This window comes from Strigops habroptila, assembly GCF_004027225.2.
Source record: "Strigops habroptila isolate Jane chromosome 13 unlocalized genomic scaffold, bStrHab1.2.pri S16, whole genome shotgun sequence".
NCBI lineage: Eukaryota > Metazoa > Chordata > Aves > Psittaciformes > Psittacidae > Strigops > Strigops habroptila.
This window is the reverse complement of record NW_022651054.1, coordinates 9,738,686-9,765,237: the sequence shown is the minus strand read 5'-3', so window position 1 is coordinate 9,765,237 and position 26,552 is coordinate 9,738,686. Positions and strand designations below refer to the sequence as shown.

At 55.1% G+C, this 26,552-nt stretch overlaps 2 protein-coding genes and 1 long non-coding RNA gene across 6 annotated transcripts; 2 read left to right on the top strand and 1 right to left on the bottom strand.

Annotated features, from left to right (window-relative positions):
• Positions 1-455: 455 nt before the first annotated feature.
• LOC115601881 lies at positions 456-4,043 on the bottom strand. 2 transcript variants are annotated; one of them, XR_003989536.1, is made up of 2 exons: positions 3,923-4,043; positions 456-809 (listed from the first exon to the last, which is right to left on the bottom strand). It is a non-coding gene; the product is annotated as an uncharacterized LOC115601881 (long non-coding RNA). The 2 variants fall into 2 exon arrangements; XR_003989535.1 differs by lacking the exon at positions 3,923-4,043 and adding an exon at positions 2,551-2,657.
• A 22-nt stretch (positions 4,044-4,065) lies between these two features.
• Positions 4,066-16,373, top strand: WDR81 (WD repeat domain 81). The gene is made up of 11 exons (XM_030472361.1): positions 4,066-4,201; positions 5,130-8,785; positions 9,016-9,123; positions 9,242-9,432; positions 11,264-11,454; positions 11,703-11,868; positions 12,025-12,178; positions 12,384-13,082; positions 13,237-13,382; positions 13,551-13,730; positions 14,615-16,373. The coding sequence occupies exons 2-11, from the start codon at positions 5,242-5,244 to the stop codon at positions 14,939-14,941; spliced, it is 5,706 nt and encodes a 1,901-aa protein (XP_030328221.1). The 5' UTR covers positions 4,066-4,201; positions 5,130-5,241; the 3' UTR covers positions 14,942-16,373.
• SERPINF2 (serpin family F member 2) lies at positions 15,097-25,162 on the top strand. 3 transcript variants are annotated; one of them, XM_030472364.1, is made up of 9 exons: positions 15,097-15,295; positions 18,564-18,627; positions 19,324-19,386; positions 20,363-20,777; positions 21,062-21,205; positions 21,374-21,577; positions 22,403-22,545; positions 23,137-23,341; positions 24,093-25,162. In XM_030472364.1, the coding sequence occupies exons 1-9, from the start codon at positions 15,261-15,263 to the stop codon at positions 24,416-24,418; spliced, it is 1,599 nt and encodes a 532-aa protein (XP_030328224.1). In that variant the 5' UTR covers positions 15,097-15,260; the 3' UTR covers positions 24,419-25,162. The 3 variants fall into 3 exon arrangements, with proteins under 3 accessions (XP_030328224.1, XP_030328225.1, XP_030328226.1); XM_030472365.1 differs by lacking the exon at positions 15,097-15,295 and adding an exon at positions 16,900-17,481; XM_030472366.1 differs by lacking the exon at positions 15,097-15,295 and adding an exon at positions 17,992-18,109.
• The last annotated feature ends 1,390 nt before the right edge of the window (positions 25,163-26,552 follow it).

Below are 26,552 nucleotides of genomic sequence, written 5' to 3'. Positions count from 1 at the left end.
AGAGGCTCCTCTCCCAATACCTGGAATCCTGGAGCTGCCTGGAACTTGGAGACAGGGCTGCCCGGCCTCGCAGAACGATGGTTCCTGGAACAGGCTGTGTGTGACTCGGCCCTGAGTCACCAGCTCCCAGTGGCCCCAGCCTGCACCAGGGCAGTGTGGGTGTGGAGCTGGCCCTTTCCTCTGGTTCCATCCCGCTGCCCAGCTCATGGCGGGATTAATCCTGCTCCGGAGCTCAGCGGCAGGTCAGGCCTATGAGCTACACCCGGCCCTGGGTCACCTCTTCTGCTCCGGACAAACCAAAAGGACCTCAACAACCAACCCACCACCCACGGACCATGACATAGCATGGGCCGGGGACCAAGCTCTGGCACTATGCCCCCCACCCCAGCACCCACCACCCTCCTGCCAAGCAGGTCCAGACACCCCATAGGCAACAAACTCCCTAAAACCTGAGCTGTTGAGGAGAACATAAAGTTTAATGCCTCTTTTGGTCTTCTCTAGGTGTCCCTCAGCTCAGTGCCACCCCGCTGGCAATCCTCCAGCCAAGGCTCTGTCTGGAGGCTGCGAGGAGACGCCTTCATCCCGGTTAGACTCATCCTCAGCCTTCAAACGCACAGGACGCTGCGGAATGGCTCATCCCGGTTGCTCAGGGCGCAGGTCTGGCCAACATCCAAGGTCCCGGTGATGAGAAGAGAGTGGCTACATTCAACAGTTCTTCAACTGGCAGCTTTAGCTACTAGAGAAGGACATAAAGCTTGCCACTGAAGAACTGGTGCTGGTTAGCCAGGAGCGGGGCGGTGGGACAGCACCTGAGGAGGGAACACACGGTCAGAGCTAGGATTGAACCGCACCGAACAGAGACATCACCCACAGCAGCCACCCCGAGCTCCTCATCCCCACCGCAGCGCCAAGCCCTCATCCACCACCTCATCCTTCCCTCCCAGCAAGCTGAGATCCCACAGGATGCCCCCCCAGCCTGTCGCAGGGGATCCAGAGGCAGCTCCAACCTCGACCTTGACTCTTCCCATCCCTCCCCTCTCCCAAAGCAGGCGGTATGTGAGCTCCAGCACTGAACCAGGCAGGGAAATCAAGGCCGTTTGTGCCGGGAAATAGGAGGCAAGACAACGAGCTCCGGCGGGGACCGCAGGTAGGGGTTATGGCATTCCCTGCCTGCTCACCTCGGGCATCCGAGCTGGCATGATCCCACCTGGCCGGGGGCCAGCCCCTGCCTGGCAGGGAACACACTTTGTCAGGCCGCTGCTGCCAAGCCCCCGGTGGGGGAATTTTGGGAAGCGCAGCCTTATTCCATGTCATTTTGATGGAGGACAAAGACACTCAACCCCCGGGCTGGTGCGAGACCCTGCTGCTTCCCAATCCACCTGGAAAAACATCCCTTTCCCAGCGTTTTGGCTGCTGGGGATTGAGTTCTGGGAACCCCCCAGCGTTCAGCCCCGATAGGAGGGGATCAGATGGCCCCGATGGGGGGGACCCCCCGTTCGGCCGCTGCCCCACAGCATCCCCCCCCCCATAGGCACTCAGCATCCCGGCTGGCCCCAGGCCTTGGCAGGGTAAGGCCGGGTCCCGGTGGGGCGGTTCGCGGTGCGGGGCCGGTGGCGGCGGCCGGGGCGCAGCAGCAGCGGCGGCGGGGCCTGGCGGGAATGCCGAGCATTCCTGGCGTGCCGGGTACATCTGGTCCGGATTCCAGCGAGCGGGTCCCGGCCCTGCTCCACCCCCGCCGGCCCGTGAATCAGCACCCGCCGCTCAGACACCGGCCCCGCCGGCACCGGGGGCTCTGCCGGCAACGGGGGGGTGTTCTACCGGTAACAACACTCACCCCCAGCCCTTCTCGGCACCGACAGACCCCGCCGGCACCGGGAATGGCCCCGGTGGGAGCTCGCCCCGTTAATAACCCCCGTTGTGCTCCCACTTATTGCCCCCCTCCCGGTTTAACCGGGTCACCCCCCCACGACGTGTCTCCTCTCGGTAGAACCAACTCCCTCCCCGCCGCAAACGGAGACCGCTGCCCCCCCCCCACCGCGGTTAACCCGGTTCCTTCGCTTCCCCCCCCCCCCGAGCACCCCACCGACCCCTCCGCCCCCTCGGCTGCCCGGGATGCTCCGGTCCGTGCCCACGGAGGGGAGCGGCCGCGGGTCAAAGTCTGCCCAGCCCGGTCCCGGAGTGAAGGTCACCCCCGGGGCGGCCACCGCCCGTCGCGGGGCGGCCTCGGCCGCGGCCCCGCCCGCCCCACCGGGACCCCCGGGGCCGGGAACCGCGCCCCGGTCCCACTCCTTACCCCAACCCCCCTTCGCTCCGCCGCTACCGGCAGCGAAACCGCCCGGGCCAGGCGGCGCCCGGGGCGCTCCAGGAGGGTTTCGCTGAACCAAACCGAGCGGGGCCGGACCCCGCTACACCGCCCTACCCCGGGGAAAGGTGACCTTCCCCGGCGGGACTACGGGGCGCGGCGGGGCTACAGGGACCCCCGACCTCCGGTGCGGGGCTCGGCTGCCCTTAACGCGTGTCCCAGCGCGGCTCACACCGGACCGGACCTACCTGAGGGGCTCGGCCCGACCCAGCGCCCCGCTGGGCCCGGTCCAGCCCGTCGCGACCCCGGTGCCGGTCCCGGTGCCGCCGCCTCCCTCCCGCCGCCGCCGGCTCCCGTCTCGGATCAGCTGGCGGAGTCATGACGCAGCCACCCACCAGCCCCACCCCTGACCAATCACCGCCCCTCCTCAGCGTCGCCCCGCCCATCTCCGCGATTGCTGTTCGCTCCCACCAATAGCGACGCAGCACAGCCGGCAGCTCAACCAATGGAAAAGCAAAGGCAGCGCTTTGCCCCCACCCACTCCCATAAGGGGAGCACCGGGTTCTCCCCCAGACCAACCGGCGGTTGCCTAGGCAACGGGCGCGCCCGCCCCGCCGCGGGGCATGCCGGGAGATGTAGTGCGGCGCGGCGCTCCCGGCGTGCCCCGCGCGCTGTGAGTTGGCATTTTCAAGGCGGGGGGGGGGGATGGCGGCTCTTAAAGGGCCCGACCCCTCCCCAGCGGAGTGGGGTCCTGCCGGGGGCGCGGCGCTGCCGAGGGGCCACCCCCCCCAGCCCGGCCCTTTTCGTCCCTTCCATCTCTGGAGCCGGTGGCACAGCCCAGGTTGCGAGAAGTTGCTAAGTCGGTAGCCAATCAGAAGTGAGCGCTCTCCGCACGCACCAATCGGAAGGCGCGGGAGGCGGGGCCAAAGGAACTCGGCTGACCCCGATGACTTGGCAGCGCCGAGCGATGACTGGACAACTTCTTTAAAGGGACCGCGCCCTCCAAGGGTTGGGGGGGACACATACACGGAGGGATGGTCCGACCCGACAACCGGGGCCCGGTAACCGGGGCTCAGCCCGGTAACCACGGCGCTCCCGCTCCAAACCCGTCGGGCCAAGCCGGCCGGGAATCGGGGGTGAGGGGGAGAATGAGGCGGTGCGGTGCCCCTTTAAGGCCGTTTCCTGCCCTTCACCCCAGTAACAGCTGATTGCAGTGGGCAAGGGGCGGAGAGCCAATAAGCTGCTGCTACGTCCCACCCATGTGACTCCCACGCAGCACCGCCGCGCCATGCGGCGCTGCCCAGCGGGAGCAACCCCCACCCCTACACCCCGAGCCCTTAAAGGGGCCGCGCAGGGAGCGGGCGGGGGAGGGGTGTGTGTCTGGGGGTGACCGGGCAGATCCCACCCCGCTACCCCCGGACCGCGGGCGGCTGAGCCATGGGGTCGGCACCGGGGCTGCCCGGAGAGCAAGTGGCTGCAGGACCCGGCTCACCTCATAGAACCGGGAGCGGGGCAGTGCCCGGCCGCTCCGCCCCGCAGCGCTCCATGGGGAGGAGAGCGGGAGGCTGCGGGGTGATCGGCGAGCCCCGCTCCGCAGCACCGGCTCCGCCGTGCACTCACCTTCCTGCCGGTGGGGTCCACCCTGATGCCGCGGAGACCCCTTTAAGACCGGCTGCCTCGTCAGCGCGCCCGACTCCAGCTGACAGCCGGGAGCGGCTTTGACGTCACCGTGACGTCAGGCAGCGCGTCACGGCGCCGTGTCCCGTGTGTTCCCGCGGTCCCGGGCACATGGCGGGCGCGGCGGCGGCGGCGGCAGCACCAGCAGCATGTGACCGCTGCCACCTGACCAACATGGCCGGGGAGCGCGGATGAACGCGGACCCGCCGCTGCCGCCGCCAGGTAACGGGGGCCCGGGGCGCTGCGGGACCCCCCCCCAGCGCAGTGCGGGGGTCCCCGGGGAGCAGGGACCCCCGCGGGGCTCGGCCTGGCTCTGATCACCCCATCCCGGGCGTGAGGGGCTCTCCCGGGTCTGGGCACGGCGCCGCGGCCCCGGCTTGGGGCTGGGGATGTGGTGGCTGCCGGTGGGTGTCCTCTTGTGTCACCCCCAAGGGGCTGCGGAGGGGCCGCTGTGTCCCCCCCCACCCCGGCCCTGGCTCGGGATTGCAGAGGTGCCACCGTGTCCCCTCCATCAGCCTGGGGCTGTTGTGTCCCCTCTCCCTGCCTCTGGTGCTGTAGGGGTCTCATCTTGTCCCACCACCACCTATAGAGGTGCCACCTCGTCCCATTCCCTGGCTGTGGAGGTGCCACTGTGTCCCCCCCAGCCCTGGCTCAGGGCTGCAGAGGTGCCACCGTGTCCCCCCATAGTTCCCATCATGTCCCATTTCCTGGGCTTATGGGGGTCCCATCGTGTTCCCCCACCAGCCCTAGAGCTGCAGAGGTGCCATCATGTCCCCTCTCCCTGCCTCTGATGCTGCAGAGGTCCCATCCTGTCTCCCCATCACCTGCAAAGGTGCCACCTCGTCCCATTCCCTGGCTTTGGAGGTGCTATTGTGTGTGTCCCTCCCATTAGTCCTGGCCCTGCGGAGGTCCCATTGTGTCTCCTTCCCCAGCACTTGGGCTGTGCAGGTCCCATCATGTCCCTCTCCTTGCTGCCATCACGTCCCCCTCTCTGGCCCTGGAGCTGTGCAAGTTCCACCGTGTCCCCTTCTGTGGCTGCAGAAGTCCCACCATGTCCCCCCCTGAGCCAGGGCTGGTCCCTCCTCAACCCCTACCCCCAATGCAACATGTTTTAACCAAGTTCCTAAAACCAGCTCTATTTTTCCCCCAGGTGGCAATGGGGAAGTGAGACCCGCTGTGTGCCGCCTGCTCTGCAGGAGCTGGGGAGGACAAGGACGGCGCCGTGCTCCTCCTCTCACTCCTTCCTCCCAGCCGGAGCCAGCATGGATGGCTTCCTCCAGAGCGTGGAGAAGGACCTGAACATCGACCGCCGGCAGCTGGCTGCTGCTCCCGACAGGACCCACGTTACTGCCTTCGTGCCGGTCAAATGGCTGGCGAGCCTCAAGGAACGCCGGGTGCTTCCCGGCCTGTGCCCGCGCCCGGAGGGGCTGAGCGACGTGGAGGTGAGGACATTCCTGCAGCATTCCGTGCAGAAGCTGCCTGCGGGCTGGACCCGGGTGGAGATCCACGGGCTGCGGAAGGAGCGGCTGCTGTACCCGCTGCGGGTGCAGCCCCCCGGCTCGGAGCAGCGCAGCGGCAGCACGGAGACCCTGCACGGCTTCATGCAGAGCGTGGCCTCCCAGAACTACCGCAACCTGTGGTGCCGGGCTCACCGCCGCTTCGTGCGGCCGTACCGGCACGCAGAGACACCGCACGCCGTGCCGGCGCTGGGCGCGCTGCGGGCGGCCCTGCACAAGGCTTATGGGTGCCCCGTGCTGCAGGTGGGCAAGGCTGCACACAGCGCTTCCCCGGCCAAGGAGAGCGTGGTGGCCACCAAGGCTTGTCCCAATGTGCTGCAGGCTGAAGCTCTGCTTGAGTCGGCCGATATGGTGTATATCATCTACCCCTACGTGCAGTACTGTTTGCATGATATCGTGACTTTCAGCCCGGCCAAGCTCACCAATAGCCATGCCAAAATCCTCTTCCTCCTCTTCCACGTGCTGCAGGCCATGAAGGCTTGTCACCAAGCGGGTCTGGCTTGTGGGGCTTTTTCCCTGCGGGATGTGGCTGTGGATGAGAAGCTGTGCAGCCGGCTCCGTGTGAACTTCAGGGAGTACGAGGGACCGGAGAAGGAGGAAGCGAATCTGGAGGCTGGTCGGGAAGGAATGAGTGAGCAAAGCAGTGCTGGTGTGCGAGGGCAGGAGGCGAGGTGTGCTGCCTGCCAGAAGGACCTCCGAGACCTGGTGTTGCAGTGGGTGCACGGGCAGGTCAGCAACTTTGACTACCTTATGCGTCTAAACAGCTTGGCAGGGAGGAGAATGGGAGACCCCAATTATCACCCGGTTCTTCCATGGGTTGTGGACTTCACTACCAAAAACGGGAAGTTCAGGGACCTACGGAAATCCAAGTTCCGTCTCAACAAGGGGGACAAGCAGCTGGACTTCACCTATGAGATGACCAAGCAGGCGTTTGTTGCTGGTGGGTCAAGTGGGGAGCAGCTCCACGTCCCCCATCACATCTCTGATGTCCTTTCGGATATCACCTACTACGTGTACACGGCTCGGAGGACGCCCAAGGCAGTGCTGTGCTGCCACGTGAGGTCCCAGTGGGAGCCCAACGAGTATCCAGCCAGCATGGAGCGCATGCAGAGCTGGACACCGGATGAATGCATCCCAGAGTTTTATACAGACCCTTCCATCTTCCAATCCATCCATCCCGATATGCCCGATCTGGATGTGCCCTCTTGGTGCAGCTCCTATGAGGAGTTCATTGAGGTCCACCGCATGCTGCTGGAGAGCAGGGAGGTGTCTCAGGACCTCCACCATTGGATTGATCTCACTTTTGGGTACAAGCTGCTGGGGAAGGATGCTGTGAAGGAGAAGAACGTCTGCCTCCACCTAGTAGACAACCACACGCATCTAACGACGTATGGGGTCGTACAGCTCTTTGACCAGCCGCATCCCAGGCGCATGGTGGGACCTGCCTATACACCAGCTGAAGCTCCAGCCATTGCCCGGCCTCTCCTCCAGAACATCCATGAGACTGTGTTTACGGAGGATCTCCAAGTGATGGATGCAGTTAATGGGCTGATCCTGGAGGCTACTCCCAGTGAAACCAGCTGGTCTGGGGAGAAATCCATCGCTGGTGAGGATGATTTAGAGCAAGGCACTGAAGCTCTGGATTCGATTGCTGCTACCAATAGAGCTGCTGATCAGCCCTGTGCCACCGCGCCACCAGCACAGCCCTCCACGCTCCCTGCTTATGCCACCGAAGGCAAAACCTCAGGGGTCCGACCTCTCCGTCGGAGCAAGGCGGGTGCTGTGGATCAGGCTGACGTGAAGATCACGCTTCCTGAAGGCTTCAATCCGCTCCAGGCCCTGGAAGAACTGGAGAAACTGGACAATTTCTTGGTTAAAGGCATAAGCAGTGAGATGCAGCTGATGGAGCAGCCATGGGAAGAGCCCCCCCTGGGTCTCTCGGACCTCTTCCAGAGGGATATGCAAGCTTTGGGCATCCTGGTAGCTGAGATTATATTTGCACCCAGGGTTCGCCCTTCAAAGCCGGATGCATCCCTGCTGGAGCGGTTCCTCTTGGTGCGTAACCTGTGTCGCTATTATCCCAAGGAGATCCCGGCCCCGCTGCAGCACGTGCTGCATGTCCTGCTGCAGCTGAGCGTGCCGGTGGAGAAGCTGCTGAAGACCAGGCTGGGCAAGGGCTCGGTGCAGTTGTTTGAGTACAAACCCATCTCCCAGGGCCTCCCTCCACCCTGTCCCATGCAGCTCCTCAGTCCCTTCAGCTCTGTTGTTCCCTTCCCCACGTACTTCCCAGCCCTGCACAAGTTCATTTTCACCTACCAGGCAAAGAAGATAGAGGATGAAGGTCAAGGCCGGGAGCTTGTTTTCCAGCTGTGGCAGCAGCTGGAAGGGATCCTTTCTGAAATCACTCCTGAAGGCTTGGAGATCCTCCTGCCCTTCATATTATCGCTGATGTCCGAGGAGAACACCGCTGTCTATGCAGCGTGGTACCTCTTTGAACCCATAGCTAAATCCCTCGGTCCAAAGAATGCCAATAAATACTTGCTCAAGCCATTGATTGGAGCATATGAAACCCCTTGCTATCGCCACGGCAGGTTCTACCTCTACACAGACTGCTTTGTGGCCCAGCTGATCGTGCGCCTGGGGCTGCAGTCCTTCCTCCTCAACCTGCTCCCACACATCCTGCAGATTCTCATTGGCATTGAGGGCTCACGGGAGGAGAGCAAATCCCTCCTGGGTACAGCTGAAGATGATGAAAGTGGAGGGGAAAGCCCTGTGTCATGTGTGTTTGGGGAGGAGATCAAAATGGATGTGGAGCACAGCTCTGCTGCGCTCGACCTCCTCGACTACACCTCTGGTGTCAGCTTCCATGACCAAGCCTACCTGCCTGAGAGTGAGGACTTCCAGAGTGGCCTCTATGTGGGGGAGTCCCTGCAGCCTCAGGAGCAGGAATCGCTCAGCCTTGGGCGGCTGAGTGACAAGAGCAGTGCCAGTGAGGTGTCCCTGGGAGAGGACAGGCCTGTGGATGGGGATTCCCAGAAGGACAAGAGCAGCTTGAAGTCAATGGACAGCAGCCAGGACCTGAAACAGAGCGAGGACTCGGAGGAGGAGGAAGAGGAGCACGATGAAGAGGAGCACGATGACTCTGCAGTTGATGCAGAGCTGACGGTGGCCGTGGATGCTGGTGCCTCTGTGGATGTCACCCTGGCTGATGACAGCAGCGAGCCAGAGGATGCAGAGGGAGAGGAGCTGCCAGATCACTCCGATGACAAAGAGCAGACAATACTCCTGGGTAAGACCCTGCTGGTGTTGAGCCTTTCTGTAAAGCAGGGAGTGGGAGAAGGGGAAGAAGTGGGTCCAGATTTTGGGGTACATGGGGACAGCGATGACACCAGTGTAAAAAAGGCCAGGTCTGCACTGAAGTGTGTGGATCTGAGACCTGGGGAGCTGCCTGCAGAGCAGGCAGGGGCTGGGCAGCAGCCCAGCGATAGCTCTGTCCTTGGGGCTGTTTGTGTTTTGCAGACACAGCCTGTAAGATGGTGAGGTGGCTCTCAGCCAAGCTGGGCCCTACCGTCACGTCCCGCTTCATCGCCAGGAACCTGCTCCGCGTGCTCACGTCCTGCTACGTTGGTAATATCTGCTCCTTGGACCCCTGGGATGGGCTGTGCCCCAAACCAGCCTGCTGGGTGCCTTGGTGGTGGCTTGGGTGTATCCTGCTGCTGCAGCTCATGGTGTTGTCTCTGGGCAGGCCCTACCAGGCAGCAGTTTGTACCGAGCAGCGATGAGAACAGTCCCCTGAGCACAGGAAATATCTACCAGAAGAGGCCAGTGCTGGGAGATCAAGTGTCCAAGCCAGTGCTGGCCTGTCTCCTGCATGTGGCATACCTGTATGGAGAGCCTGTCCTCACCTATCAGTACCTGCCCTACATCAGCTACCTGGTTAGTATTGTCCTTCCTTCTCTTCTCACACGTGTTGGGGTGGGAGCTGTGTTTGGGCACAAAGGGAGGATGCACAGAAGATAGTCCAGCTTCATCAGGAGCCTCCTGCATATAGACTTGTGCTTGGTTAAGCTCCACCTTGGCCAGCATGGGCTAAGCAGATCTGGATGTGTTGGATGAGAAGGGCTGTGCTGATGCAGCTGGAAGAGGCATGTTCACCCCTGCCATAAGCCCCAGCTTGCTTCCAGTGAAGCTCTTCAGCAAGCCATGGATCTACACTGGGCTGCTGCAGTCCCTCCTTCCCCATTTCATCCCCGGGAGGCTTCCCCTATCACACTGGCATGTGTGAAACCAAAGAGAAAGGTTTCCTTCTGCTTTGCTGGGCGAGTGTTTCCAGCAGCAGAGCTGGCACGAGGGTGGGATGGTGGTAACGGGCTGCAGGAGCAGCTTGGGCTGCTGTGGGATTGCTGGAGCGAGTGCTTTTGGAGGTGTGTATGGGTAGATAGGGGATGAGAGGCTAAAGGAGGGGTTTCAAGTGGATAAAAAATACTGGCAAGGCTTTTCAGCTTGAACTTCAGAGCTGACAGCACAGAGAAAAGGGGTGTAGTGCAGCTGGGTGAAAAACCACCATTTTTCATCAACACACCCTTCCCCCCACCCCAGTTTTGAATGTTTTTAACAGGCTTATTTGTCATATTGCTTCCTTTTTAGTGGTTCTGAACGCTTTGGTTATGGATTCTTGTTTCAATGGAAAACTGATAGTTTAAACGCAGAGGAAAAGAGGCCACAGCTGTGCATTTAAAGGAAACAAAAAGGCATTGTCAGTTTTTCCAGTGTTAAAAGGGAGATTTTTCAGGGGCAAAAATCCCATTTTTCAGCAAAATCATTCTCCACCCAGTCGCAATCACAGCTCCAGATGTGCTGCTTTGCTTTACTGGACTCATTCCTTGTGGGCACTGCGGGGATTAATACCCCTGTGAACAGCGTTTGGCAACCTGATATTCAGGCAGTGAAACATAAGGGTCACAAATAGGATACAAATCCTTCTTGCAGGATTTGGCAGAGTGGATATTTTGGGAGAGGAAGAGCCTCTGTGATGAGCTGGAAGATGGCAGGTGTACAAGAAATAGAGTGGAAACTGGGATGTGTTTGTGGGTTTTGTTGTTGGCTCTCTCTGTTCTTGGGTGTTTGATTTGTCTGGGAGTTAGGAAATAGGACAATCTAGAAAGAAACCTCTTAGTGTTGCTGCTGATGCTGTTAACTCTCTGGCATTGCTGTAGTCAGCATCAGTACGGTGTCAGCAAAAATAGGATGTGCTTTTCTGCCTCCTGAAATGATCAGCAGACGCGTTTCTAGATGTTAGCAGCAGGTTTGCCCATAATTTGTGCTTGGATATTTCATGCAAGGACTGTTCCTCTGCAGTCTGTGCATCCAGGCTCAATGCGGTGTGGGATAAAGACACTGATTCTTGCTTTAAGTCGTGTGTATGACATAGGTTTCCCCTCTTCCTGTGCTGGCAAATGATATCCAGGCTGGTGATGGTCTGGGGTTGTCTCTTTGCCCTCTGAGTTTCCCATCCATTGGAGCAGCCTGCAGGGAGATGCTCTCCAGGGGATGCCCATGAGCTTGGGAATGTTGTGCCCCATTCTCTTCAGGCTCATCTCTTGTGCTGACATCCATGTGTCAGTTTTCAGGCTCATCCCTTGATGTCGAGACTCAGTGCTCAGGTTCCTCTTCCTTTTGAGGCTGAGCTCGGGTGATCCTGGGATCACCCTTGATGTGTCCTGCTGGGAGAGGTGGTGTCCTTGGCTCTTAGTGCCTCCCTTTGCAGGTTGCAGCCGGCGGTGGGGCCGGTGGTGGCCGGCTGAACAGTCGGAAGGAGGCCGGGCTGTTGGCTGCTGTGACACTGACACAGAAGATCGTGGTGTGTCTCTCGGACACCACACTGATGGACATTCTCCCCAAGATCAGCCAGGAGGTGCTGCTCCCAGTGCTGGGCTTCCTCACGTCAGCAGCCATTGGGTAAGTGCTGTTGTGCCTTCAGCATGGGTTGGCACAGCTCAACATCAAGGATGCGGAGATGGTTCTTTGAGGGTCTTCATGCTCCTGGGGTGGTGGGGCTGCTCCTGCCCTGATGTGCACCTGGTTGCTTGCACATAGAGCTCGTGCTGCTCAAGACCTTCTGATAACACAGACAAAGCAGGAAGCATGAAGCAGAGAAGGGGAAAAGGGATATGGGAGGGCAGGCTGGTAATGGATGTCCTCTTCAGTTTCCCCAGTGGTGCCCAGGCCCGTATTGTCCTGTGTGTTAAGACCATCAGCCTAATTGCCCTGATCTGCCTGCGGATTGGGCAGGAGATGGTGCAGCAGCATTTGAGTGACACGGTGAGGAACTTCTTTGAGGCCTTCTCGCTGCTGCGGGAGCTGCAAGACCAGGTCAGTGATTTCGGAGAGGTCCTCCTGCCATCCCCCTGTCCCCAGGAATGTGCTGGGGATACCTGCATACACCAGTGTCAGCAGCATCCAGCCCAGGCTGCGCTTGTGTAGTTATGTGATGAGAGCATCTGATCCTGGGTATCTTCTCTTGTCCAGAGGATGGAGTCACTGAGCAGCTGTGAGGTGCCAGTGATGGAGGTGCCCCTTTTGGATGGGAAGATGCTGGATCCAGCTGTGGTCATGGAGTTACAGAAGGTGTTTAACCCTGAGATGGCCTACATCACCTACATCCCCTTCTCTTGCTTGCTAGGTATGGCTTGGCCACCATCTCCTGGGATCTGTGACAGAGCTTGGTCTGCTTATTGGTTTGGGAGCCCACTTCAGGCTGCTTTGGCTGGGAGCAGCATGTGGCTGGCTTGTGGGGGGCGTTGTGTTCACATCCCTGTGCTGTTGTTGATGGTGCTGGGTGATGGCGGGGGTATTCCTTCCCTTGAAGCCACGTTCTCTCCCTTCAGGTGATGTTATCCACACGGTTGTGCCCAACCACTTGCTGGTTGAGAAGCTGGCCAGCCTCTACCTGGAGAATGTGAAGCCCAAGAGCCTGCAGGTCGTCAGCCTGGAGCAAACACAGAGTGTGGTGGGCTTAGACCAAGATACACGAGGAACTGAGCCCTTCTCCAGCCACCACGAGGACAGTCACTCTGGTACCTTTGGGAGCGTGCTGGTAGGGAACCGCATCCAGGTCCCTGTGGACACACAGCGCGAGGGTCTGGGCTTACTTCACCTCAGTGCTGGCACTGATGGCTTCATCCCCAGCTTATCCAGCGAGGAGAACACCCTGAAGCATGATCTTCCTCGCAGCACGCACATGCTGTGTGGGAACTGGCTGGCCTACTGGCAGTATGAGATTGGGGTGAGCCAACATGACCCCCGTTTCCACTTCCACCAGATCAAGCTGCAGAGTTTCTCAGGGCATTCGGGGGCCATCAAGTGCGTGGCACCACTCAGCAGTGAGGACTTCTTCCTTAGTGGCAGCAAGGACAAAACCGTCTGCCTTTGGCCCTTGTACAACTATGGGGATGGCACCAGCGAGGTGCCACCACGGTTCACGTATGCTGAGCACAAGAAGTCTGTTTTCTATGTGAGCCAGCTGGAGGCATCACAGCACGTGGTGAGCTGCGATGGAACTGTGCACATCTGGGACCAGTTCACAGGTAAGGGAAAGGGTGAGGGTTGGTTGGAGTGAATTGGTCCAAACCTTAAAGGCAGAAGGGCTATAGTGAGTTTTGGTGGTTGCTGTTAAAATCCAGTGCAGAACTGGAGATTTGCTGTGCGGTTTCTCCCTCCATCTCTGTTGTGTTTCCATAGGGAAACTTCTCCGGACTTTTGATGAATTGGACAGCAAAGTCCCCATCACGGCTGTGACCACCATGCCACCTCCCCACCACAGCATCTCTGTGGCCAGCGCAGACTCTGTGCTGCGGTTCATCGATCACAGGAAGCCGGGATTACAGGTATGGAATCCAGCACTCTGCAATCCATCCATCTCCATCCACGGTCTTAAGGATGGGATTGCGCCTGGCCCAAAGCCAGTTGTGATGATTCCATGACCCCAGGGTCTCTTGTCCCCCTAAATGCCAGATTCCCCCTTTGTCCCCCAGTAGCTGGACTTTCTCTTGCAGCACGAGTTTCGCCTGGCCAGCGGGGTGAGCACTGGGCTCATCCGCTGCTTGGCTGTCAGTCCCAACGGGCGCAGCGTTATGGCTGGCTTCTCCTCTGGCTTCATCGTGCTGCTGGACACCAGGACAGGACTCATCATGCGGGGCTGGCCTGCCCATGAAGGGGACATCCTGCAGATCAAGGTGAGAGCTGTGATCAGGGGCTGCTTTGTGGTCCCCTTCGATCCTCTGAGGTTGCGTGGAGCATCCTTCTGGCTGTGCTGCTTGGGAGGGCTTGTCTGCTCCATCCTCTGGGTGTTCCTCCATCATTGCTGTGTCCCTAAGAGGCTGCTTAAGCTCTTCTCCCCTGTGGTTAGTGCTGTGAGCAGCCTGTTTGTGTTCCAACCTGTGCCGAATGGAGCTCAGCCCTCCCAGGTGTCTGCAGCAGGGGCAGAGAGGAGCCACATCTTCTGTGAAGAAGCAGATGTGTTGCTTTCTCTGCAGGGCTCTCAGCTCCCCTGGGAGAGTGTCACTCTAATGAATAACTCTTGTCCATATTTACCCACCCTCAGGGAGCAGGGCTGGGGCTCCAGTGTCCTCGACCCAAGCGCAGGTTAAACAAAGTTCAGCAGTGTGGGTTGTTTACCCTCTCACTAGCTAATAAGCAGCTCCAGGCTTCTCCTGCCCTCAGCAGTGTTTTCTGCTGTGAGAGAGCCTCTGAATTCATTTTCCTGAGAAGGAAAATCATTTGGCAGGTTTAATGGAGAGGGAGACTGCATGGTAATCTCTATACAGATGATAAATCAGTTGTGTTGGGTATCACGATGTTGTTAAGAGGCGCAGCCCATCTCTGAAGGATAGCACTAGAGGAGGTTGTCAGCTACCAGAGTCCTGTAGCTTGCAGTGTCCACCCGGATGCTTTGTTAATACTGCTCTGTACCATCAGTTGCTTGGAAATGGCTGGGGCTGCCCCAGGGGATTGCACTGTGACTGGTGGATTACTGGCAGCTAACTTCATTTGCAGGTTGAGATACACACTGGGAGCTTTTACTGTACCAGTTGGTTCACTGGCCTTTCCTCCATTGCAGGCTGCAGAGGGCAACATGCTGATCAGCTCCTCCTCGGATCATTCCCTGACTGTGTGGAAGGAGCTGGAGCAGAAACCTTTGCACCACTACAAATCTGCATCTGAACCCATCCACGCGTTTGACCTCTATGGCAACGAGGTTGTCACTGGCACTGTGGCCAACAAGATCGGTGTCTACTCCATGCTGGAGTCCTCAGCGCTGCCCATCAGCACGACCAAGCTGAGCTCGGAGAACTTTCGGGGTACACTGACCAGCCTGGCAGTGCTGCCCACGAAATGCCATCTCCTGCTGGGCTCAGACAATGGCATCATACGCCTCCTGGCATAGCTGTCCCCAGCCTGGGAGCCTGTGGCTGTCCCACGGTGCTGGTGGCGGAGCTGAAAGCCAGCGGTGTTCCTTATGGAGGAGGCAGTGAGATGTTTGTGAGCAGAGGATGCAGGGGGAGGTGTACTGTTAGTGGTAAAGCATCTCTAACCTCTTTCTCTTATCTCTACAAAGAAAAAAAGCCATAACTGAGAAACCTCCACTGCTGCTGGGAGAGATACTGGGCGTTGTAGGTCACTGTCACCCCTGCAGAGAGGCCTGGAGCTTTCCATACCATGTGTGCCTGATCCCCAGGGGACTGTGAGCTGCCCTCCAGAGTAATATGGACCACAGCTTTCCCCCTCCCTTTAATAAGGGGTAAGAGGTGCCCCTTGACAAGAATACAACAGTATAGCTACTGCCATCTGCACTTACCCTTCACTTCCACTCCTGAACCACTGAACACTCCTATTAGGATAGCATAAGCTGGGCCTGGGAACTGCTGCCTTCAGGGCTGTGTGGTGTTGGGCATCTCCTCCTACCGTGGTCTTTGTGTGAAGCCCAGAGGATGCACTCTGTTAAGTTTAGGTTCTGCCAGCTGAGTTGGAGCCTGTATGGGAGGAGGAGAGGTTAACTAGAGCACTTCTGCTGCCTTACTGGCTCCAGGGCAAGGACTGGAATGGAAATCAGTCTGCTTTGCCATTTCATTTAGGAATGGGCTGCTGTGAATGGACAGTTTGGGATGGGAACATGACCCTCGAGGGAGGCCAGAACTACATGCTTCCATGAGGATTTTGCCTTCTGGAGCTGTAGAGTAGGGATGGCCTGTTTGTTGGTTCCTGCCCCAGCAGTGCTGCATCCCATGGTTGTGTGAGGGGTGAGGAATGTCCTGTGTGCCACACGCTGGCAGGGGCTCTCAAGAAATCCTCTCCTTCATGCTGGTCAGGCTCCTGGGGAAGACAGGACAGCAAAAAAGTGCTCAGTTTTGTCCCCTCCTGCCCTTACAGCGTGAAAACCAGGAGGCACAATCCAGTGTGGTCTCATTCTGACCCTCCCTTTGGGACAGCACCATCTGTTCCCACCCCAAAGGTGACGGGAATGTTTTTTGACCCAGCTGTAGGAGCAGTTGCCTCACTTCTATTGCAGCCCTTTTCCCATCCATCCTTCAGCCTAATCAGAGCCAGTATTAGGGAGCGGGAAGCTCTTATCTTGGGCAGAGGAGGAGCCTGCTGTGGGTTGTCCTGGGAGGAGAAAGGGCTTTCATCCAGCTGCTGGTTCATGTCAGGAGCCTGCGGTTGGGAAGGCTGCCTTCTGCTTCCAGGGAGGGTGGGGAGGTGAGCAGTTGGCCCTTGCTATCCTTCCCTACCCAAGGGGAGCTCTCAGTCCCGTGTTGCCTATTAACCATTTGCAATAGATGTAAATACTTACTTCTAATAAACTCTTTGAAAGAGATGCAGAGATGGGTGTGTGGGGCAGCTCTGTGCTGGAGGGGCCCAGGTGTGGGGCAGGGCTGGCTGCAGCTCTCTTACGCTGACAGCCAAAGCTCAAACTCTGTTCAGACACCTCTTGGGTTCCTGGGTGAGCTGGAGGAGGGATGCTGTGAAGATGCCCTGGATGTAAGGTAGGACCTTGCTGCATGGGGACTTGGATCTGCTGTCCAAGTGGAAGTAGCTCCCCATGTTGTAGCAGCATGTCCCAAAGTAGTTTCTGGTTGCAGAGCTCAAACCTGTCTCCTTCCCAGTGTCTGGGGTGAGTTTGGGAATCAAGAGCCGCTGCAAGGAATGGGTGCTGCAATCCTATTAGTGTTCCCCACGGCTCCTTAGTGACTCCTCTCACACTGAGGATGTGAAGAGAGACGGGAAGGATCACTATGGCTTCTGCATATCCACACAGGACAGGACCACTGGAGTTCTGCCCATTCCCAGGACTCTTCCTCCATATGGAGCCCAGCAGAGCTCTGGTGTGTGCTGTGCCCCAGGGTGGGTACCAGCTGCTGCTGGCTCAGCTCATCCTGAGCATCACCACCTCCTGCTCTGGTCCATGGCCACAGGGCCTTGGGCATCAGCCCATCTGCTAAAGCCAGGGCTGTGCGCTTGCTGCAGCAGCTGGGATAGGGAGAGTAAATACCTGGGGGGTTCTGCAAAGAGACTTCCAAAACCAGAGAGCCCTGTGGCAATAAATACAAAGCCCTACGTGTTCACTAAAGGTTATGAATAAAAGAGCATATTCCCAGCACGGGGAGTATATGGAAAGTGGAGCCACTACCAGGAAGGACTGACTTCATGTGTTACTTCTGCTGATGGGAGTTTTGGAGCTGGTAAACTCTGTGTTAACACTGTCTTGAGCAGCCCAAAGTATCTCCCCATCTCCAAATGCACCGTAAATCCACTCCTATTCCTCCAAACCAATGTTTAACCGGATGCTGTGGGTCAATATTTGCCTCAAACAGGGGCTGGTGCCGAAGGTCACTGTGGTGGGGAGGAGGGATGAGCTGGACAAGCTGCTCCACGCAGAGCCATCGGCCACGCTAAGGCAGGTGCCAGCTCCAACGTGGACAACCTCAGGTAAGGGGCAAATGAACATGGATTTGATAGTAAATTTGGGTTTCTCCAATGAGCCATAGTGCTTCTCTGGGAGAGGGGGGTGAAATGGGCAGTGTGATAAAGGAGGAGCACACCAGGGAGGAAAGGGGTATTTGGGGTTATTAAATAGGTGCAAGATTTGGGGTGAAAGAAGAAAGGAATGAAATGGCCTCAAGTTTTTCTTCTTCCACTTGGAAACTGGGGCTGCAGCCCAGCAGTTTTGGGTGAAAGCAAGGACTGCTTGGGGAGGGGAAAGCAGCCCTAGGGATAAAGTGTGCGGCATCCGTGCCAAGAGCTGAGCTTTGGGAGGGAGACTATGTCAAGAAGAAGATCTGTTATTTCTGTGGGAAAGGGTGAAGCAGTGGCCAGGGAATGGGAGGGATTTATCCATGGATCTGGAAGCCCTGCTCCCAGTGTCCCATACTGGAACCGGAGCGCAGGGGTGGGAGAGGCTGTGGTTTGCCAGCCAAGAGGGAAGGCGAGTGCGGGGAAGGGGAGGACTCTCTATTCCAGCACATATTGCTCAGAAACGGCCCTGCTATTGCAATTTCTATGTGCAAAGTCCCTCCCAGACAGCACTTGCTGAGTGCCTGCAGCCCCACTGAGGCAGGTTAGTATCCCTTCTCCCAAGAGCCGAGGATGCTGTGCCCGTACCTCCATGGTTTGCATGGGAAAGGAGCAGAGGCTCTCATCCTCTTCCAAAGGCACAGTGTGTGCAGGACTGATTAGGGAAATACCATTTGCAATCCAGGGGAATGAGGGCGATGGGGTCAGAAATGCAGGATCCAAGCAGGAGAGTGTCATGGAGGAGCCTGGCTGTGGTTCCAGATCTGCTGCGGTGCGGGTCCCTGTTCCTCTCTGATTTCCCTGCCTTGGCGTTGGACCCAGGAGCCCTGTGTGGTTTCTTTGCAGCATTGTTCATCTCCCTATTGCTTTCTGCAAGCTCCTGCGCCAACCTGTTTGGCCAGGTTGATCATTTTCTCCCTGTAGAGCTGGACAGGCTCAGCTTGCTGCTGCCAGGCAGCTGGAAAGAACTCCTCTCTCAGCTGGTCCTTCTGTTCCAGAACCATGGTGTTCCTCTGGGGTCCGTGGCTGCTGTGCCTATCTGCTCTGCACAGTCACCTAAGGGTAAGTTGTGATGGTGGGGGGCTCTGGCCAGCAAAGGGCAAGGGGAACAAAGCAGGTCTTCTGCACCAGACCATGGGGCAAATACTGGCTGATGCTTCTGCATGAGAAGTGCTGGAAGGCACATTGGTGGAGGACACTGCTGCTCTGCTATGGGGTTAGCCCGTGCCCTAGAGCAGGAAGGTTTCTGATCTTCTTTTTCCCAACTAAAATAGCTATGGGTATTCTCATTATTCAAGTGGGTTTCTGTGCAAGCTCTTTGGAAACTTGGCTTTGACTGTATTTAGTGTCCATGACCTTCAGGAGTTAACAGGAGGTTGTTTAATAGCAGCTTTCTTCTCGCCCCCATTTTCAATCTGGATTCCTGTCAGATCTGAGATTGCAAAACTGCACTGCTCACTCTCCAGGGGATACATTATTTTGTACCCTTCTGGCCTGGTCCCTTTCCAAACAAATCCACTGTTTGCAGCCTCTCCCTGCTCCTGCTCACTTCTACGTCTGCACAGTGGACCTCACTGCATCGGGGTCTGCATCCTGAAGCCATGCCCGTGCTGCAGCCACACTGGTGCCAGCCTCCGACCTGCCCCCGTGGGAATGTGTTAGGAATGGGAGCAGAGAAGACTCGACTTAGGAAATTCAGAGGAAATTATCTAGGACATGACTTTGTTTCTTTGTTGTGTATTTTTCCCTCCCCTACAGTTTTCCTCAGTACAAGCCATCGAGCAAAAGCGTCTCTTCTTAGACAAGGACGGGGACCTGAAGGTAAGCAGTGACTGGTTCCATCAAGGGGACTGAAGTTATACTGTGGTATTTGCAATGGTTTTCCTGAGGTAGGAAGAGCCCAGGCAGTGCAATCTAACAGTGCCAGTGCAATGAGAAAGTCCATCTATCTGCAGGCTTCCCTCCTCGCTGCTGGCCAGTGCCGTGCTCCTTCATGCTGGAAGCGTATGGAGTAATCAGTAGCTGGTGTGTACAGGGACTGGCAAGTGTATTGTTTAAGTTCTGATTGATAAGGGAAGATGAGGAAAACAACTAGCTATGAGGGTGATAGGCAGAAAGACCTGGAGCTGATGCTACCCATCCAGCCTGGCTCTGACAGTGTAGCAGAGGAATGTTGTCGGATGTGTGTGGGAACAGAGAGATCTGAGGGGAAAAAACATGTGTTTGAGACCATGCAAATGTGAGGACAGTAGTGGCAGCGCTGTGGGCTACAGCTTAGAAAGCTGTAAAATGAGGAAATTTGGAGAGAAGAGGGATGGGATGGAACAGACAAGTCGAGACAGATGCCTGGGGGAGGATTTGAGCCAGAATGGATCAAGGCTGTGACAGCAAGTAGAGGTGCTGACCGATGCATGAGTGTTAAAATGTGTGAGAGGAGGAGGTGAAATCAAGGTTGAGGATGATGGATCTATGAAAGGTGAAGGCAAAGGACATGTGCCGAGCAGGTCATGGTTCTTGCCCTCAAACCATGCCTGTGGGGCTCATTTACCTGGGAGCAAGCAGAGAACCACTGCAAGACCCTCACCTGGTCCATTCTCACAGGATACAAAACCTTCTGCGTTCCAAACTCATTGAAGTGCCTTTAACCTCAAGGTTAAAAAGCAAACTGAAGCAAATACACCACCAGAGCAGAGGAGCTGGAGTTTTCTGGACCCATTTAGGTGTGCAGTAAAGCCCATGAGGGATGGTATTGCCCTGCTCCTGCTTTTCCAGCACTATCCTTCTTGTTTCTCCCCAGGATGTGAAACACGCTGGAGTTGAACAGTCTGCTCTGCTGGGAGCAGGGGATGTGCCGAACACAGACGTGGCAGACTTCACCTATGACACCTTCCAGGAGACTGATGGACCCATGTTACCCTTCACCACCAACTCGCCAGGCATGAAGAATGACTGGAACACACAAGATGAAGCCATAGCTGGGGCTGTGGGCTGTTATGAACAGCAACCATCTGGGGAGATTGCCTCTTCTTCAGAAGAGGGAGAGAGTGAAGATCAAAACTGTGAGATGACTTGGAAGAAGAGGCAGAGGCTAGCAGATGGCTTGATGAGATTCAGCATCGATCTCTTGAGAGAAGTCCAGCTGGAGTCCAACAGGACCAATGTGATCCTGTCACCCCTCAGCATCGCCCTCGCCTTGTCTCAGTTGGCACTGGGTAACTTGTTAGTTACAAAAGCACCATTTCCTGTACCTCCTCCTAGGAACCAATGTGTAAAATGCAAAGATTAAACACAGCACCTTCCACTTAATCTTACTCCTGCAGCTTTAACTGGGCACAATTACAATTGAAACTGCCCTTTGTGGGCCTGCTGAGGCTCCTACGCTTAGGTTTCTCCAGCCTCTTTTGTAAGGCACAGGCTGTTTCTAACCATGGGAAGCTAGATCCCTGTTTTCCACTATATGGGCATGACCTAACAGGAATCTGACTTTGCTTTTCAGGAGCAGCAAATCAGACAGAGAAGCACTTGCTGGAGGTGATGCATCTGGAGTCGGTGCCCTGTGTCCACCACATGTTGGGCACCCTCCGGAGGAGGCTCATGGAATCCACCCTCAGCCTTGCATCCCGTCTGTACCTGCAGAAAGGTGAGAGGAGGGGTCCTATTGGCATGGGATAAACTTCTCCATGACAGAGAGTGATGGAAGCACACTGTCATACTGGGAATCATCCCTAAGCGCTCCTCCTGGGAAGTGTCACACCACTGGCGGAGCCACTGGCTGATAACTTCATGTGGAATTCTTCCCTTCTGCCAGGATTTGAGGTGAAAGAGAAGTTCCTGGAGGATTCAGAGAAATTCTATGGAGCAAAGCCCATGACCCTTTCTGGGATCAATGAAGATGACCTCACAGCCATAAATAAGTGGGTAAAGGAAGCAACTCATGGGCAAATACCCACCTTCCTACAGCAGCTCCCTGAAAACATAGTGATGCTCTTGCTCAACGCAATCCATTTCCACGGTGAGGCCTTTACTTTTCAAGAGGAGTAGTTAGAAATGTACCAGTTTCCTGCAAGCACTGTGGCTGAATGGCATCTCTTTTCATTGCTTCCTGCTAGCCAATCTGCTTGTTCTGCTCTTGTACATCTGCTGTTCCTCTTGCTTGGATTTCTTTACAGCAATGATTCCCAACTGCTTCACATGTGCTAAAAATGCTACCTGACAGCAGAGCCAGAATGCAGGAGGTGAAACCTGTGTTTTTTGCCTCCTTATTCAGGATCCCAGACAGCAGCATATCCCTGCTCATGTCAGCCACATCAAATGCAACTCACTACACGCCAACCACAGAGCTCAGAGGCAGCTCTTGTGGATTTCTTTCTAACTAAAGCACAGTGGTCAGGCACATCTTCCCCTTTTTAATTCCCTGAGGGTTCTGCATCGAAACACAGACCAAGCACTTGCTTCCAGTGTAAATCTGTGAATCTTTTAGCTTGGTCTTGGAACACTCTTTCACCCTGCACAGCACAAAGGCTTTTCATTTTTCAAAGCGCAAACATCTTTTACTTTATCTTCACAGCCTTCAGTAATCTCCCACGCTGAGGCATGAGGATTAATCCCTGTTCTTTGTGTTATTCCATAGTCCCTCTCTCGAAGATAAGAGCTTCCTGCTGGTAGGGCTTTTCCAGCCCTTGGTACTGTTATTTCACAGCTCTCTTCACTGTATTTCTACTTTCCTGGTCATTAATCTGCCTTGTTGGAGAACTCATGATAGGAAGGGTGGCAGAGAGGCAGTTTTTGTTTTCCTACCCAAATTTAACTGTTGATTTCTAAACTTCTATTTTGACAGGGTTCTGGAGGAATAAGTTTGATCCCAGCTTCACTGGCCCAGATGTGTTCCACCTTGACAATGAGTTTGTGGTCCCAGTTGAGATGATGAAAGCCCAGAAGTACCCCCTCAGCTGGTTTACACTAGAGTCCCAGGACATTCAGGTAGAGCTCCATTAGGAGCACAGGTTTTGACTGGAATTTCCTCTTGCTCTAGGATTTTACTGACTGCAAATATTCTCTCCCCAAACCCCAAATGCCTCTTAACAGGCATAACACGCAAAAACTTACTAAGCGTCCTTTGTCTTAGAAAGAATGTTGAACCTTCACTCTCAGTCTATAGGAAAAAGAGAGAGATGATAGAAAGAGAGATAGACAGAGAGATATCCCCAGTAAGTGGGAATTAATGGAGTTTAAAAACTTCAAGATAAATGAGGAAATATGGGAAGGAATTCCCTCAGACAATGTTCTGTTGGAGCCCTTCAGAACACAGCTACTGCCAGAGTGGGTACAATGTTTGTGCATGTGGGCTTCCACTCTGCCACGTGTTCAATCTCTACCAGTCAGTGGCTAAATACTAAAATCTAATGCTGTTATTCCAATAAACTTTGTCCAGATTCCTCCTTCCCAACAGGCAGTTCTCATCCAATAGCTAGACTGGCTCTGTAGACCAATTGGAAAAAGGCTATCTTAAAAGCATCACTTTCTGAACTTGCCTTTCTCTTCCCTAATTCTCCTGCTTGGTTTTATTTCCAGGTGGCCAAGTTTCCCTTTAAAAGTAACATGAGTTTTGTGGTCATTGTACCAAACCAGTATACTTGGAATACCTCTCATGTGCTAGAGAAATTCCCTTATGGACAACTATGCAGGCTTTTCCCCACAGAGGTACCCACTGCAGTGAAGATCCCCAAAATAAAATTGGATCACCACCTGGAACTCAACAGGGTTCTCAGTCAAATGGGTAAGGATTTGCATGGAATAAGTGAAGCTGATCAATCTATATGGCATCTGTTCGCTGCCACCAAAACCTGCCATCCTTGTTTCTAAAGCTGTGCCTCACAGCTTGCTCCAGATAACATCCAAACTCTTCCATCTCTTATTCCTCTCCTCCTCCTTACTCTTTGCTTGCCTAGCACCAAATGCTTGGCTCCAACAAGATGATACTATAGAGAAAGCAGCATTCACAGTTCCTTCCAATCTTTACGAGTTCTTCCTATTCCCCTATTTGTAGCCAAGACCAACTTCCTCCCGCGTGGCAACCTTTCTCTCTTACTTTGCCATTTAACATAGTGTCCAGGACATAAAAATTGCCACCAGAGACAATGCAGATCACACTTACTGAAACAGAACACCATGACCTGCATTTCCAGATGAGAAGACATCAAGATTTCACTTTATTTTGCAGAATTGCTTAAAAAATAATACCTATAAAAGTGTTCCCAGCCTAGCAAGAAAGAGCCTTCAGACTTGCTGCTGCTTTTAAAGGATGTCTTTAAGTTCTTACATTTCTTACTGTTCTGGTTTTGACACCCTCAGCTCTTCATACAGAGAAGGACCGGCTGGATTGCAGCTCTTGTTTCTGTTGCTTGCCAGTTCTCCATTCCTCCATGGTGGACAACACATGCAGCAAGATGAGGGAATTGCCTCCTTCGGACTGAGCTGGTGGCACCAACTGGATTAACTAAGGTTAACTTAGTCTCGTTTCTCTGTAGGCCTCCAGGAGCTGTTCACAAGCCCAAATCTCCAGAAGATCACAGAGGAGCCTCTCTTTGTATCCAGTATACAGCATGAGTCTACCCTGGAGCTTAAAGAAGACGGGGTGGAAGCATCTGCTGCGACCAGCGTCGCTGTGTCACGCTCAGTCTCTGCCTTCAGCCTCGACCGTCCCTTTGTCTTCATTATCTTTGATAATGAAACAGGCATCCCACTCTTTATAGGCAGTGTCCAGAACCCAAACCCCAATGCTGCTCCCCAGCTCAAAGAGCCACGGGACTCATATGAAGCAAAGGATGTCAATGAGTACCCCAGGCCCAAATAAGAGAGGAGCAGAGCCTTAAGTGTTCTGGGACTGCTACCTGACCCTTTGGACCAGCTAAGAGAGGCCTCCTGTCCTTGGAGACCTCCCTCTGAGGCCATAGGAGGCTACCCTTCGCTGTTTTCCTTTACAGATCCCTAAAGACCAGTCCTGGGATAGCCCATTCCAGCCTTGACGAGCTTCTCTGGGCTGGGGTTCCCCTCTGTTGAACCTTGAGAAGCTTGTTCTGCCTGGATTTCCCTTCCAGGGCTCTCAGTCCTTGAAGGGAGACTTCCTTGTCCCAGAGTCTTATTTAGAGTCTTTATTAAGCTCTTATTTGAGTCCCCTGTAGCCTGGAATCATCATTAGCATCTGGCAGCCTGGACAACAGCCAGAGATATTAATACGGCTCTTCCTTCCGCAGTTCCTGGGAACACATCTACTTCCAAGTGTTCCTCTGAAGACCATCTGTACCCACCTAGAAATGACCTCTAGATCCCCTGGACTAGGAACCAGTTGCCTTCTCCAGGATGCATCACAGCCACTTCCAGGCACAAGCTTTTCTCAAAGATTCCCTTTTCCCACTCCTTGGCTATTGGGATCTGATGGAGGAGGGTCTGCAGTGGGAAATCCCTTTGGATCCTTATCTGCAGCCCTTTTCCTGGGAAACTCTAGGTTCCTGGGTAATGCTACATTTTGAAAGACATATTTTATAGAGTGTTTTTTAGTAATTTTTATGTTGGCAGAATAATAAAGAGTAAAGCAGAACATATTTGCTTAAGGTATTGCATTGTAAGACCCAACAGAGAAAGGAAAAAGGCACACAACTTGGATAGTTGCAAAGACTGGGAGGAAAAAGGTCCTATTTGGAAAGATAGGAGGGGCTCTTGCAAAGGATCTGCCTTTTGCTACACCTCATCACAGAGGCCAACAGGGTCTGTGAGGTGAAATGGCTCATCCATAAAGACTGTCCAAGGACTGAGACCAAAAAGCTTTGGCTTTGTGAAATGGGCAGAATACCTTGAATTAGGGATGAGCTCAGTGGCACTGGGGCAGGAGGGTATTCTGCCTGTGAGCAGCAATGTGGTGATAAGCAGGGATGTGACAGTCCTTGACCTTTCTCTTGGGCAAAACCTGCCCATTGCTGATAACTACTAGGAGGTTCAAAGCTGCTGATCTGACATCTACTATCTGTAATTTGTTCTTCTAATGGGATACTCCTGGCTCCACAACACAATGCTGTGGATGGTTGGGACAGCTTCCAGGGGAAGGAGGGGCAGATTTTGATGCCTGTAGCTGAATGTCACTGCTTTTGCCCTGGTTTTGGCAAAAGGCAATGTCCTGTTGCAGCTTCACTTGTGGGCACAGCTCCCTGGGCCCTTGTTCTGAGGCAGCTGAAATAAGCTACCACAAAAGAATCTTGGGAACCTTCCACCCAACCAAGCCATCCTAGCACTTAAGAATATTAGTCTAACTCACCGTAGGCTGCCATGCTGCAGCTATTTCTGTGCTAAACAACTGCTATCCGTAGTAGACTCTGCTTCCAAACTCTCTCAGCTTCTGGGTAGAAAGGATGGTGCTCTGGTTTTGAGACATAGCAGTTACAGAGCACAAGGGCCATCCTCCTGGCAGTGTTTTCCTCACTCGGGAAGTCTGCCTTCCCTCAAAGGAAGGAGCAGAATGCTTCTGGGAGCCTCCGTCCCTGAATAGTCTGCACCATCTGCTGGAATAAGAGAAGGACTGACTCACTAACCATGAATTTCGGGGATGCAGGAGACTTTGGGGAATAAAAAGTCCTGGCTCCAACCTGCAATTACACATTTCTTGCAGTCTAAAAGGGGAAGAACAGCTAAAGATAATGTCTACCCCTCTAACCCATGCAATGACACATACCCTTCAAAAAGAGGGCGTAATTACAGGGCCATGTAATTCTAACAAGTAAACCCACAAGAATTCAGCCCTATTATGAGGGCATAGCTTTAGGCCACAGGGAACATTTTGGCTTATTTATTTATACAGATTCATTCCTAACATTCAGAAATGCCATCCCATGCCTTAGGTAAGTCTTGCTTTGGCTGCTGCAACCTCAGCGTTCACCTCCCTGAACTCCACTTTGTTGCACTGCAAAAACTGAAGTGCAAGTCTTCCTTTTCATGCC

What these genes read in the sequence shown, in the direction of transcription:
- WDR81 (XM_030472361.1), top strand. Translation starts at nt 5,242, where the DNA reads ATGGATGGCTTCCTCCAGAGCGTGGAGAAGGACCTGAACATCGACCGC. An exon ending in AGAGCAGACAATACTCCTGG is followed by an intron (nt 8,786 to 9,015) that starts GTAAGACCCTGC and finishes TGTGTTTTGCAG; the next exon opens with ACACAGCCTGTAAGATGGTG. An exon ending in CCCCTTCTCTTGCTTGCTAG is followed by an intron (nt 12,179 to 12,383) that starts GTATGGCTTGGC and finishes CTCTCCCTTCAG; the next exon opens with GTGATGTTATCCACACGGTT.
- SERPINF2 (XM_030472364.1), top strand. Translation starts at nt 15,261, where the DNA reads ATGGACCACAGCTTTCCCCCTCCCTTTAATAAGGG. An exon ending in CTTGTCTCAGTTGGCACTGG is followed by an intron (nt 20,778 to 21,061) that starts GTAACTTGTTAG and finishes TTTGCTTTTCAG; the next exon opens with GAGCAGCAAATCAGACAGAG. An exon ending in TAGAGTCCCAGGACATTCAG is followed by an intron (nt 22,546 to 23,136) that starts GTAGAGCTCCAT and finishes TTTTATTTCCAG; the next exon opens with GTGGCCAAGTTTCCCTTTAA.